The 15,253-nt window shown below is 42.4% G+C and overlaps 1 protein-coding gene across 1 annotated transcript; it reads left to right on the top strand.

Moving 5' to 3' along the window:
* The first annotated feature begins 5,190 nt into the window (after nucleotides 1-5,190).
* Nucleotides 5,191-7,222, top strand: LOC115559307 (regulator of G-protein signaling 9-binding protein). The gene has a single exon (XM_030378118.1). The coding sequence runs from the start codon at nucleotides 5,668-5,670 to the stop codon at nucleotides 6,403-6,405; it is 738 nt and encodes a 245-aa protein (XP_030233978.1). The 5' UTR covers nucleotides 5,191-5,667; the 3' UTR covers nucleotides 6,406-7,222.
* The last annotated feature ends 8,031 nt before the right edge of the window (nucleotides 7,223-15,253 follow it).

The raw sequence follows: 15,253 nt of genomic DNA, 5'->3' as shown, positions 1-15,253 counted from the left end.
ACCTCAAGGACATGCTTGAGGTTAAGGAGTGGAAGGTCAATGACCTACAGAACAGGATGGAGAACCTGCAGGAACAGCTTCGGGACAAGGAGAAGTAGATGGGCAGCCTGAAAGGGAGGGTCAAGTCGCTGCAGGCGGACACCTCCAACACAGACACCGCCCTCCCCACGTTGGTCGAATCTCTCGCTGAGATAGAGCATATCATCCAGCGGCTTAAGGAACAAAGGTTCCAGGATGACCATGAGAAAGGTGAGGAGCTGGTAGCCACCAAGACTACGCTGGAGAGGATGAAGGTGGAGCACAAGATGGCCCTGGAGGAGACTGCTGCCTGACACAAGGCCCACAGCATGGACTGGTTCCGGGAGAGGGTGGCACTGAGGGCCCAGCTGTTGGTTTTGATGAAGGAGCTGGAAGAGAACCGGCAGGTCGCCCAACAGCTTCAACGTCGGTCCCCAGCCCCAGCCAATTGAGACTCGTCAGGACAGACGGGGAACAGCACCACCTTGACGGGCAGCCAAGCTGAGGCGACGCGTCCGAGATGTGGAGAGGCGGGATTGCATCCGTCAGTTCCAAGAGGGGGAGGAACGTGAGCACCTGATCCACAAGAGGAACTGGCTGCAGGTGTCTGGACGCCGACTGCATGGAGCTGCAGTTCCTGGAGCGTGAGCGGCAGCGCATCAGGTTTGAGCGCCGGCTTGAGCGGTACGGGATCCAGCGGAAGCGGGTCGAGCTGCGCCGACCCGGGAAAGCTGGGTTTTGTTTGGTTTTATAGTTATATAATTTATGTTTGAATAAAAGTGCCATTTTGGCTTTAAGTAAACTCCAGTTCCTTTGCTGATTGGAAGGAGGCGGCTCACTCACCAAGCCGGGTTACGATTCCAGACCCAATGTAGTCCTTTTTCCATCAGATTTTCAAGCGAATTAACTCTTAAAGCGAATTAATTTGTAGCGACATAAGAAGCGCCTAAACGGTTTTCCATCGACAGAATGATTATAGCGAATTAAAATTGTGTCACAATGCCCCGTGTTGAAGCGCATTTTTCTGACCCGCTAGATGATTTTCCATCAACAATGCGCATGCGCGACATTCTATATCGCTTCAGCCGTTTTCCATTACTTTTATGTCGCTAGAACTTTCCCAAAACCACCTCTGCAGAGCGAATTAACTTAGTGCGACAAAATCGGCGTTAGAGCGATATAACCCTTTTTCCATCACATATGTCGCACTAACTTTTGATGCGCATCATTTTAAAGCGCATTATCTTTTTGATGGAAAAAGGACTTGTGTGTTACTCTTAATCGCTTTGAATAAGCATCTGCTAAACAACTACATACTATAGTATAAGGTTGTTTTTCTGTTTTGTTTAATTAAAAGCCTGCATGTTGCTTTATGCATTATAGCTCTGAAATACCTGAATAGGGTTCCACTCAACAACACCACACTTTCCAGGAAAGTTCTAGTCTCTATGGTGTTTAACTTCCATCCAAAGGTACTGGATTCAAACCCCAATATCTGCAGTCTACCTGTAGTCTTTGAGGAAAATTTGCTACCGGCTCCTTAATGACATATTATGACATATCATTGTCGCTTTGCATAAAAATCTGCTAAAAGTATTTCCTGGTTCTAATGTCCTCCCATGTGTTGGTGATACTAGAGAATCCTGTGGACAATCATTACAGGAACCTTGCTGCTCCATTTACAGCTAAATGTGTGTGATTCCTCTTGAAGACAAAAATCAAAAGCAACCATAATGCAAACTAGCTGCCACTACTGGATGCTTTCGAGGGGCTTTATAGTTCTAATCCAGTGATTTTTAGAAGCCTGGTCATCTGGATTATAGCAGTAGGCTGTAGTAGTTATATTCCATTCATAAAGTGCACATGGCTGTGTGTGTTTCTAGGAATACTGCACTGTTTCTGTGGGAAATAAATCATAAATAATATATTTGTTATCGACTGAACTGATTTGTTTAGCCTTAAATCTATCATGTACTCTTCAGTCATTTGACAGACGCTTTTTATCAAATATGACTTAGTTAATTAAGGTTGAGGTACATTCAGGTCATTTGGGAGCAGGTATAGTCATTAGGTATCAAGCTCAAGGATGGCTACAGGTAAAGCTGCGGATACTGGGGATCAAACACAATGTTTAGGTGAACCCAGTACCTTTTAACAGACTTCAAGGCGCTAAACACATGCATTAAAATGGATGCATGTGTATATGTATATATATATGTATATGTATATGAATATATATATGAATGTGCGTATGATGAACTGCAGCTAAAAGACCTGTATGTAGCATCACGGTAAATACAGCACATTCTTCAACAGCAAGTGTACTGTAAATTCTCAGTATGGCTGGCTTTAATTAACCTCAAATTACATCTCTGTTTAATCGCAAAGGAAGAGAAAGGACAGCTGACATTATCCCTCAAGTTCGTCTTGAAGGCATGTATATAAGAGTGGTTGCCAGGGGTGAGAGGTTGCCATGGAAACACATTCAAAGCAAAAATAAAGGATATTTGCAATGATTCTAACAAAAACATGACTCAAACCCAGATGAGTGTAATGGTTTAACATCCCAGCATCCACCAAACAACGGGTGGACACTTGTTCAAAGAACGCATGGCACAAGGCACAAAAGGCGATCAACCATTTGGTTTAATAAGTGATTATGAAGCACATGCATGTAACCCATGAAGAATACTAATGCACCAAAACCTGGGCAGAAAAAACAAAAGTGAAACATGGTGAGACTCTCGACAATCAGCTGAGGGAATACATTATATTAAATTAAAATCACTTAAGCAGCTATCTGAAGGCCGTGTCTTTCCGCAGCGTCTGACGGAAGAGAAGAGCAGAGGTATTTACTGGAGGGGGTATACGTGGGTCACCAGCTCCCCAAACAGAACACGTCTCTGGCTTCATCCAGCAGTATTTCGGCAGGGCCTGTTACCCTGATATAGTATGGGTACATGGAATACTTGGGTGGGTCAGAAATGCGGAGTCTAATGACATAAGGAATTGCCAATTTAATGGAATGCAAAATATTGCTTCTTATAATGCTGATAATAATAATAATAATAATAATAATAATAATAATAATAATAATAATAATAATAATAATAATAATAATAATAAATTAATTAATTGCAAAATACACGGTTTTTAGGACACACAAAACAATTAACCATAGTATCTGTTTATGTGTGTGCTGATCCACTACCATAATGGCTTTCAGGACGTGATGTGGACCACATGGTCTGTGGCACACATTGCAGAAGGCCTGCTGCTCTTCAGGACCCCCTCTGACCTGCTTAGCTCTGTGGTGGGAGCCTGAAATGTCAGGCATTCCATTGCCATTAATGAATGATTAATGATGCTCATTGTTCTATGAATGTGAATAAAATAATAAACATGAAACTAGGCTGGAATGATGTTATCCCTGCCTAGGTTCACTAGATTCCTTCCTCTTTGGAGTCTTAGGGCTTGGACATGAGAAGGCCTGATGGTATTTTTGTCTGCAATACAATTAATTACATAATAATCAAAAAAAAAATTACTACCAACACAATAACTAAAATTCAAATGCTCCTGTTCCCAAAAGGGAAGGGTTCCTTGTGGCTTGACGCTGCGATTTCCAATTGTTATGCTTTCTTTTAATAAGCTGCATTCGACTTGTTCTGTGTGACGTCACACAGTTGTTGTTGTTGTTGAGACGATGTTGGATGTCCAATGCACGATCAAGGACTGCTGTAGTGTAGCATTGGGAAATACATTTTTTACTTTGTTTTTGACGATCTGGGTTGTATCATTTGTGAGGCTAACTAAGCACCCAACGAACACTGCAAACTATGGCTGAAATATTTAATGATTCGTCAAAGGAAACTAATCGTGTCATTGGCAATCAACCTCTTCTTCGCCATCCCCTTTTGAAAGGCAGGAGATGATAAACGGTGGGTATGTTAGAAAAAGACGATTTTTGCTCCTGAATTTCCCAGGGTCCTCTCGTGCATCAGCCATCTGAAGGAGCCACTACGCCTGAATAATGCAAACGGTACGAACAAGCAAACCCGCTCCCTGCGTGACTTCTGCTTCATGGCACCAAACGTTACGTTACGGCTGTTTAGGGAATATGCAGCTGTTTCTAAATATACTTTTATCATCAAAAGCCTGTTGAAATATAAATGTATCTTATTAGTTATTTATTATTTATAATAATTTATTAGCCTACTAAAACCACAATATTACTCAGTATTATATTCCTCATAAATCAAAAGTAAACTATAGGAAAAATATACATAAAGCAGCATGACTTAAAGTTGCCCGTTCAATTTGAATGTAATCAATCACAGCTTGCACTGATCTAGTTAAATGTTCCATTTTATGTAGGCCTATCAAATAGGCTATATCACTATTGCTCTGGAACTAGAATCTAACGACTATATACTGAGCTGAAAACACACTAAATTGTAGTTCTACAATAAGTGATAGGCATGTCACAAATAATTACCCCATAATAATCAATCATAATCAATCATTAGAAATCAAAGTGCTGTGCCAAAACTTCAATACTGGAAAAAATTGTTATGACTATCCTTTAATTCTCTAACATAATAAAACCGAATATTACAACCCTAAAATATATAGGCCTAGGCCTACATATTTTTTAATGTCCTATAAAAGACGCTTAGTGAAACATAAACTGAAACTGGATTGGATTGAGAGGGAAACCACACCAATTACAACAGCAACTCCAGCACTATCATACAGTGGTGGTTGTGATGGAAATGGTCATGGACAGCTCCTCTATTCTGGAGATAAAGGAAAACCAGGGCGGACATTACATGCTTTATTCTCCTCTCCATCATGACGCCCCGGAACCTCAGCGTGGATTTGCTTTGTTTGTTCTCAGATGAATATCTGATTGCTTATTTCCCATGGTTTATCGGCGTTGACAGCTGCCTAGTCTTCTTTTATAATCGGTAAACAAAACATAAGTGTATCGTATTGACGAGCCAGAAGGAGAGATATCCTCTTCTCGGATGTTGCGACACCTGTAGCTGGAGTGAGGGAGATGTGTGTGTTCGTGAGTGAGAGAGAGAGAGAGAGAGAGAGAGAGAGAGAGAGAGAGAGAGAGAGAGAGAGAGAGAGAGAGAGAGAGAGAGAGAGAGAGAGAGAGAGAGAGAGAGAGAGAGAGAGAGTGTGTGTGTGCCTGTGTGTGTGTGGTGCTTTGATGCAGATGTGCAGTCGGTTTTAAAGTGTGTTTGATAAGCGGGTCTTCACACTCATCGTTCATCCATCAGTAAAAGAGGTGCTTTGGGAGGCGGTGTTGGTTTCGCCGGAGGAAAGCGCAAGGTATACTACATGAGCTCAAAGCCGTTTAGAGACGCATTAGTTTCTAAGCCGATCGCCGTTTGCTCGCTGGCGGCAGAGACCATGATGGACAGAGAGGAATCCGTCGTGACCAGAGCGGGGAGAGTGGAGAGTCTGTGAAGCCGGCCGTGTGCATCCGCAGGAAACTAAACACAAACCCCATCCATCCTGACGCCTGGACAAACGTAGGGGTACGAGGGTGACCCATCGCTTCGCTTCTGCTGCCTTCTGTTTTGATTTATTTTTTCAACAACTTTTTTTTTTATTTTTCTTCCGTGGGGGACAACAATGGGGAAAGACGAATGCAAAACCATGCTGGACGCCCTGAACAAAGTGACCGCTTGCTACCGGCATCTGGTCATCGCCCTGGGCAGCACGTCGGACTCGCAGAACCTCCGTGAGGAGCTGAGGAAGACCCGCAGGAAGGCCCAGGAGCTGGCCGCGGCCAACCGGACCAAGCTGACCGCCCTGCTGAAGGACAAGACCATCAGCAAGGACGACCGCGCCGAGTACGAGCGCCTGTGGGTGCTGTTCTCCAGCAACATGGACCTGCTGGAGGTGGACATGAAGAGGTCCCTGGAGATCGGGCAGGACTTCCCGCTCAAGCTGCCCACCAGGCACCTGATCGCCACGGGGATGACCGGCAGCACCACTACGGTGGCCGCGCGGGCCATGAGCGTGCAGAACATGAAGTACGAGGCGGACAGCAACGTGGACACGGCGGACCTGAGGGAGCTCCGCACTGAGATCACCCAGGTGAGCCAGATGATGGAGGAGATGGAGATGAAGGTGCAGGTGGCGCCGTGGGCGGTGGAGGCCAAGCAGGAGCCGGGCGCGGAGCTCAAATCCAACATGAGCGTGGGCAACTCCTCGGTCGGGGTGATCTCCATCTGCGAAGAGGAGCCCAAGGAGGACGAGGGGGGAGAGAGAGAGGCCGGCTCCGGGTCCTTCTGCGCGATCCTCATCTTCCTGGTGATTCTATTTGTTGCGGGGGTGCTGGGGTATCTGGTCGTCAGCATGTCCTGATGTGTGTCAGGACTACCAACAAACATTGGAACGAGGCTGGCCCTGGCACCGTGGCAACGTGGCACCGGTATCAGAGCTAGAGCTTTTCCAAAGGTGCTTCCTAGAAAAAAATGTGCGGAAACACGATGGAAGAGGTTTATTTTCATGGTTGCTATCTGAATGTTATTTTTCTGGGCTCTGAGGATGGACACTACTATGTTAGTTTAGAAAAAATTAGGCGACACCAAAATTGGAAAGGGGATTTGACCGCGCGAAGACTTTTGGCGCTAAATCGAAGCACGTTTTGAAAGGCGATGTTGTAAGAGTCCACTGACGCCAAATGATGTGACAGCGTCGGGTTGAAGTGAATAACGTTGCTACTGACTCCTAATCCAAGTGGATTAGGCCAAAAGCTCATGCGTAAATATAGCCTACTGATGCTAGTGGAGTAGTCCATTTGATGTCCTGATTTCTTCCGTCGTAAATTTAGTCATTTCTAAGTACAACTATTTCCAAACTAGATGGCCATTAGACAACTCATGGTCAGGTGATGTTGATAAAGTCACAGTTAATGACACAAGATTGGAATATCACAATGACTACTGCATAGTAGACCCACTCTGTGGGACGTACAGAGAATGTTGACCAGGACTTTGACCATCACGGAACTCGCCACTCGGCACCTGCTGGGGTTCATTTGCTGGGCTTCATATGAACAGTATTGAATGTATAGGGGCATCACGAAGGTGAGAATAGATGGTTTGTAAATACAGTTTTGTGTCAGATAATGTACATATGATGGAGTATATTTATGATAATAAAATGATGAAAAGCATCAGTGAGTTTGTAATGCGTAGAACGATTAAAATGCTCTCTGTAAGCTGATTGAGATGATGAAAGCATTCTGGATTGCTATTAATCGATCATTAATATGGAGATGAATATTGATGGACTATTCATCTGGGCCTTGGGCCATTCCTAGACAGACTTCTGTCCCACCTGTGGTTTATTTTTAAACTTGACATTCCTAGGAGCGGTCTACTATTCCATAAAAAGGTTGTGGCAGATTAGGCAAAGGACTTTCCCTAAATCACCACCCAATCTGGTCGGTACAAGGGTCAAGCATATTGGTAACATGATACTGGTCTAATGACGCAAGAACAAGCCTAAAATAGTCGGTGTATTTTAAGGGAAAAGGACAGGACAGGTGCCAGGGGCCACACTGTGATCCCTGCTAATGTTATTAGTTGTAAGTTTCTTTGCTGGCATTACTGCTATGTGTGTAACCTATGGGGTCAAGACATAGAGCGAGAGAGAGAGAGAGAGATTGAGAAAGAGAGAGAGTGCTCTAAGGGATGATAATAACACATATTCATCTAGATCATCTAGATGAGTATGTCATCCAGGATTTTATTACAAAACCACTATTCTATTATAGTGAAGTCAGTCCCAAGCCACTAAAAGTAATTTTGTAGGACAGATTCTAGAATCCTTTGGAAGTTGGAACCAAACCATTTTATAATTGATGTCACTCTACACTGCTTTGGCAGTGTCAGACACATGTACAAAATTAAAGAGTTGTATGAGTGTAAAATATGTTGAAACTTAGACTCTTACTTAAACTTAGACCTAATTTAAGCAAGTTAATTGTTTTCAAATGTTGTCAAATGAACTAGATGTAGCTCTTTTAAAAACTTCCATCAGAAGTGCGCTTACTTCAATGTTTGCTTGCGTATACCTCATGGAGTGAACAAAGTTTACAGCAAGAATGATTACTGGCGTTCCAACAACCTCTCAGTCATAAGCTATCAATCCTCAGAGAAGACTGTCAATCAATGTACCGACTTATAATAATAGTAATAATAATCTACTGCATTGATATAGCAAACTCAAAGAGCCTTACACAGTGAGTGTGGGTGGGGGGATCACGCCTCACCCACAACAACTCATAGACTAACAATAGAATAGACTGGCCATATCGTTTGGGTATTTCATTATCTTTTTTGTTACGTCTCAGTGAAACATTTTCCGTCCACTATTAATGTGTTTCATGACATAGAAATGAACTTACCATAAACCTAACCCCAACCTTAACCCTTACTAAAATGAACCACAAATATGCCCCAACAGATGAACAAAAATTAACCCATGAATGTAACGACAGAGAGAAAGAAAGAAAGAACAAGGCAAAGAAAGAAAGAGAGAGAGACGATGTAATAACATTTGAGAAAAAACATAACACTCCAAATTAGGTCGAGGGCATTAATAGGGAAATCCTAATCATTCTCGTCATCATGACCATCTTCATCTTCTCTCTCCTCCGGATCAAGATAGGTATCCAAGGCTATTGGTTGTTGTCATAGTAACTCACCAAAGACTGCAAACGGCATAGAGGGGACACAGCCGTGTCAACACCCAACCGTTTCTGCAATCCAGCACTCCACCGGCTAACAGATGGAGCATTAACTCACGCCGTGTCAAGAAATGTGGCTTGCAGAGGAGGTGATGGGGGGAGGGGAAATATAGGCCTTCATCACCTATGGCGACCACCTTGGTTCTAACACTAGCTGGGTGGGGGGAAGGAACTAAATGAGTCTCCCCCCACCCAGCTAGCGTTTAGAACCAAGGTGAATAAGAGCCATTCAGTCACACAGTGAAGACAATATGAGCATGTCTTCCTTGCATTCCCTTGGTTCATGCTGCAGGGTAATTCGAGACGCTTTGGTGTGTAGACTGAGACAGACTCCGGCTCTTCCTTCCGTGTCTGTAACAGAATGTGAATGATGTCATCAGTGTATACAAGGCAGTTATTATAGGAACCAGCCCATTGCACAAGGACTAGTTAGTAGGGCACTAAATAAAATGTAGTAATTAAGAAAGCAACCCAACCAGCTAATTAACTATAGAACTAACACGCATCCTAATTAATGAAGGTAAAATATTCAGTCAATAATTGTTGCCTTTATTTATCCAGGTTGAGTACAAGCAGATTAGAACTCTATTTTTCAAGGGTGACCTGGCCAAGAGGGCAGCCCAGCACAGGCTAAAACACAACAAGATGCAAAACAACCAAAATGCTACATTTTGGGAAACTCAAACTTGGTGCAAGAAGTACTAAAGGAAACATCAAGTGTGCAGACAGCACCCAATCGTGTTATTTTCCAAGTCTTTCCTGAGGCCTTTTATTATCAGCAGTAGAGCCTAGATCAGTCACTTCTACATCTTTTGGTACAAATAACAATACAGCTACAAATAAACCAACTAACTAAAGAGCATAAGGCAAGCTAAGCTTACACCTACTATGCTTTGTAGCGTGGGCACAAAATACAGAACAGAGTAAAGACAACACATCTAGATTCAGGACTGAACGAGGACCGTATTTCCCACTGTTCTTGATTCAATCAGCCTTGGAAAGGATTGCCTATGGGAGGTAGCGCCCTCATGAGAATCCCATCAAACACTAATGTGAATAAATGGAGAACAGCGGGTGCTGCCTAGTTGACAGCGATTATTGCTTATGAGTCTTAATTTTCAATGTTCGCAAACTGCTGCAAGCACAGAAGACACCCAAAGTAGAAAAGCTAGAGCCCCCCTGCAGTACCCCTACCACCCACTAATAGCAACAAAATAGCCACAGGCGCACACACACACACACACACACACACACACACACACACACACACACACACACACACACACACACACACACACACACACACACACACACACACACACACACACACACACACACACACACCGGCCACAGCTGCTGTTTTTAAGTAAAAAAGAAGGTGTATTAGTAGAGCTAGCCTCTAGGTATGAAATCAATTCAAGCTTTATTTTGGCAATTAAAAATAAGAAAATTGTTTCAAATGTGTTCCATTGAAACCGAATAGAACCAGGTCTAAAATGATAATATCTTACATGTCCTTTTTCACCATATTCTCTATCAGAGAAACATTTATTCAGAATGTAGCTTAACAGGATAGAAGCAATGTTGTATCCGTGCTGGTTATTGGTTGTGGCATGATTGGATTGGTAGCCCGTCATCTCACAACCTTAAGTTGAAGCAGCTTAGAGGACTGAGATTCAATCAGCTTTCTATCCTCCTTCATTGATTGACTAAGTGTTCATAGATTGAATTATTGAATCTAAAATGTTGCCATCATGTTCTACTTGCTTCACTTCATCCTTCCATCCATCCATTTAGCCACTAATGGCTAAATGGATGGACTGGGAGTAGGAACCTGGCCTGGCTGCTACAGCTATCCAGCCCCCGTAGTTCTCTGATAAGATAATGAGATACTGTTGGCTGGGTGGTGTGATTCTAAGGTGTCAACAGACAGAGTGTGGGAGGCGGAGGGGGAGCTGGTGTTCAATCAGTAGCCAGTTGGACTGGCTAGCCAGCGTTCACAACTCTCCCCCGGCCCTGGTGCCAGCAAGGGGGCGAGGTCCTAAAACGGCGAGCAACAGTCCACGACTCCCATGGATAAACATGGTTATTTGCAAGTCAATCAATGAGGGAGGCTTATCAACGAGCAATCAAATTTAGTGATAGAATTTTTGAGCAAGCAGGATCTTTGGCATGGGGTAGGCAACTTTGGAGAAACCAGCCAGAGTTAGCTTGAGGTTGAAACAATTCAACAGAAAAAAACCACCACGTCCTTCAAGCCTTCCTCCAGCCCCCCCCCCCCCCCCCTCCCCCCACTGCCTGAAAACCGCTGGAGGACAGTTCAGCAGAGAGCACTGACTGGGGTGAGGAGCCAGCGCATCATTGGTAGACAGATTGGTAAGACAGCCAATTATTTCATTAGGGACTAATCAAATGATTGGACAGTAAGAGGCGGACACTGTTTCTGTTTTTTCTCAGAGCATTTAATTTAGTTATTGCTGTCGGGATGTTTAAGTTATTTCCAGAAATATATGACAATAAATGCTTCTAAAATGAATTGGCTATCCTTGCTTTATTATTGAATTCAAGATAATTAGAATGAATAATATGATAAAGATAATGTAGTAAGTAAAATATCAATTATAATATTAGACTAGTGACATACAGTAGAAGGGGCCGCAGAGTGTTTATCTGGTTGGATACTTTGCGCAGGTGGGTCAGATCTTACGAGAGCTCACAGCGCCACCTACAGAGTAACAATGCATATTGTTATGTCTTTAGTTTTTTCTTTAACGCTAGCTCCACTCTACAGTTTTACCTATAACCCCGTTAGATATTTGTTTGGCATCATTTCAATTCATCATCATTATGATAAAATATTTTAATGGAAATACCACTGCAAAATAATAAATCAAATTAAGAAATTTATCTATTCTCCGAAAAGCTTAAATAATGTGAAAATGTTTGACTAAAATGACTTCTATACATAGTAAAACGTAAATGTTCCTGCTCAATTGTGTAATAATGTGTAAAATTATATCGTTCATCTGATGGTGCTTTCATGGTGGTGTTGGTCGCTCGGTCTGCGGTACGTTTATCCTGGGTCTATGGTTTAATGAGTTCATACGTTCATTTGCCAGCGTGTTCGCATAATGGTGTGCAACTGGATTAGCAGGAGCCCAGACGGAGTCGCCCCAAATCATGACTAGAAGCCTGAGAATATTCGCTTTTTCATAAGAAAACCAGATAATCTGAAAACAGACCTCTCTGTCTGGAGGAAGCCCCTGTAACCCAACAGCAAATCTCCAAGGAATGGGCATTATTAAAATGGCTTTATTGAAGAATTTCTGGTTGGAAAAGTATGGTTTATAGTGAAGACTCAGAGGCTGTTCTTGATGTTTTGTTCTCTTCCTCAAAAACACATTGTTGTTTTAAAAACCAGGTTACAGTGGAAAGCTTTATTTTAATTAACAATGGTATAGCCTATGTTATTTGTTTAATAAACAATGGAATAAAATCTTCTTGTTGGTTCAGTTGTGTTTGCTGTCTGAGGATCCCTTTGATTTTTAAATATACTTTAAATAACTTTGTTGATTCAGATGTTGGTCACAGCAAAACCTTCCAAAACAAACTGAGAATACTCACGTCTATCTCATAAATTTATATTTGCCACGATTAAATAAAGAGTTTTTAACAATCATGCTGGAACTTCACACAAATCCCAAGTTTTCTGGTTTAACTTTGAGATTCACCATTTAAAACGGCTATAGGTAAGGCTATAAGCTAGACCTGAAATACAACACACTGTTTAGATTATATTAAAGTTCTCAAAGTCATAGTAACCAATGGCATAGAAGAGAATCAATCGACTCACTGCGGGCCTGTTACAGGAAAAACAAAGATTAGCTCATACTCTTTTAACTGATCAGCTCATTTAAATCAGGGTCTATCTTAGTTAAAAACATTGTGTTCTCCTTGTTCTCTCCCCTTGTTCCCATGTGTCACTGATTCTTGTTACACTGTGTCAACCTTTGCTATTGAGGATGAACATTCCCTAACTTCTGTCACTTGTTTTCGATTCTATGTGTTTTCTCTTTGTTGTCGTAGATTCCCTGTCTTTGTTTCACCCTCTTCCATCGCAACCTACCCTGTGATCACAGGGGCAGCTTGACCTGAACACATTGAATCATTGTCACCCAGAATAGGAACAATAAAATAAAACACTGTTAGGTTATTCTTACAATGCTGCATAACACTATGATCACCCTAACAGTATTTTAGTACATTTCCAGGTGCAAACATTGGATTAATTATTAATCAAATATAGTGGAGTACATTCACATATGTTTGACAAATGTTCGTTAATGAAAATAAATTCACTTAGTGTTCACATTAGTGTTAGTTTTTTAATTTAGCTACTGCCAAAACCCCAAAAGCTTGTATGTTCTTTGCGTTGTGAGGTCATCTGAGCTGTTATGTGTTATTTTATGTAATTGATGATAAAAAGTACACTTTTGAGTAACCCAGAGATATAATTTCTTCTAATTCCCCTAGGTCTCACATCTACGGTCATTGATTTGAGCTTGGCCCCTAGGTCACCTATTAATAATGTATCTTCCTGTTGGACTAGAGCCTCAAAAATGTACACACTTACATGTCCTTGTGGCCCTTATCATTTTATACAAGCTCCAGCTCTAGAGTCTAGCCTACTCTCAAGTGTCCTTGATCCCTAGGTTTTACTAATAACATCACTTCCTGTAGGATTAGAGACCAGACGTCTTAATCTTACTCCCGGGCAAATTCATGTGCCCCCATGAATTTGGATCATTTCTTGTCGGTAAATGACCCCTATGATGATCATTTTAGTAATCTCTTTGAAAAAATACTTTTAATGATGCATTCATTATACTACAAGTAAGCTCAAAACCTAACCTTCTCTTGGACGTGAATATCCAAATCCAGGTGTAAGTTGCCAAATCCTGGAGCTTCCAGAAAGGCTTTGGAGTCAATACTTGGTACAATACTTTATTCTTGGGCTCACGCAAGGTACCCAAATACAACCACCAGTGTCCTTCTGTGGTTCAACAACTTCTTAACGTTTTTTCCCACGTACAACAGTATATCAAACATGTGACAATGACGGGCTCTCTGTTACCTCCAATCATACCTAGTGTTATACCTTGTCATATATATTCAAGGAAGACCGGAGAAGACGTGGGAGGAGGTAGTGCGGCAGGACCGAGTGAGGCTGGGCATGGATTCCACAGACGCCCTGGATAAAATAAACGAGGATGATGATGATAGGATGATGATACAAAAGGTGTTACCCACCGATTCCTATTGGGAATAGGAGGAAGGTGAAGTTGACTGAGTGGGGGGCAGAGGTGCGGGATTGGGGGGGAGGGACGTGGGGGGAAAAGGTGTCTTCAACTCACAGGGGGGAACAGAGTAGGGGCTCTGGCAGGGAGGGGGAAACGGCATGAGGCAAAACTATATCTAACCGTCTAATGATTAATACAGTCCCTCGGTCAGTGTGGAGAGTATACTTAAAAGGCACTTCAACGCTGCGCTAGAAGCAGAGTATAACATTCACAAACGGGTAGGCAGAGACTGGCAAAACTATACGACTTTACTCCTGTTTTCTCTAAATAATGGGTCTTATTTCAGTCACAGTGATAACATGGCATAGATAACCATGTTGAAGGTCAAATAAGAGATAAAAAAATAAACAAAGATAAACAAAGAACGCTTTTGTGTTCGCTTTCCCTTTTAGGTTTGATATCACATTGGCCTACTGGGTTAATTGAAGCTAAATTACTGTATGTCTCTCTCTGTGTGTGTAGAGTGTTTGTGTTTCTGCAGAAACACAAACACTCTACACACACACACACACACACACACACACACACACACACACACACACACACACACACACACACACACACACACACACACACACACACACACACACACACACACACACACACACACACACACAAACACACACACACACACACACACACACACACACACACACACACACACACACACACACACACACAGCTCAGATGTCTCTCTGAAAGAGGTATTGTGAGACCAGGGGGCCAGGTCAAGTAAGAGGAGGAAATCATACAATCTCACTGGAATTACATCCACTAGGTTACACATGTTGTTTAACGTCCACTATACTGGTTACACATGTTGTTTAGCGTCCACTATACTTGTTACACATGTTGTTTAACGTCCATTGTACTGGTTACCCATGTTGTCTATATTACTGGCTAGGACTGAATGGGCCGGGACTCACTGTACGGAGTAACCGGCCCTCCTGATTCTTGTCCATCTACGCCCTGCTACTTCTTACTGCCTAATGCTGCTGGTTGGTTTATCTAGGTACACAGGTATATTTCCCATCTGTAACACTTGATCTGCAGTTCATCGAAAGCACTAGTGATTGACATACCTTACTAGTGATGA

This window comes from Gadus morhua, chromosome 14 (genome assembly GCF_902167405.1).
Source record: "Gadus morhua chromosome 14, gadMor3.0, whole genome shotgun sequence".
Lineage (NCBI taxonomy): Eukaryota > Metazoa > Chordata > Actinopteri > Gadiformes > Gadidae > Gadus > Gadus morhua.
The sequence above is the reverse complement of the archived record's forward strand: the minus strand, read 5'-3'. Positions and strand labels throughout refer to the sequence as shown.

Bases quoted from the DNA above. Each gene is read 5' to 3' on its own strand.
- LOC115559307 (XM_030378118.1), top strand. From the start codon at position 5,668: ATGGGGAAAGACGAATGCAAAACCATGCTGGACGCCCTGAACAAAGTG.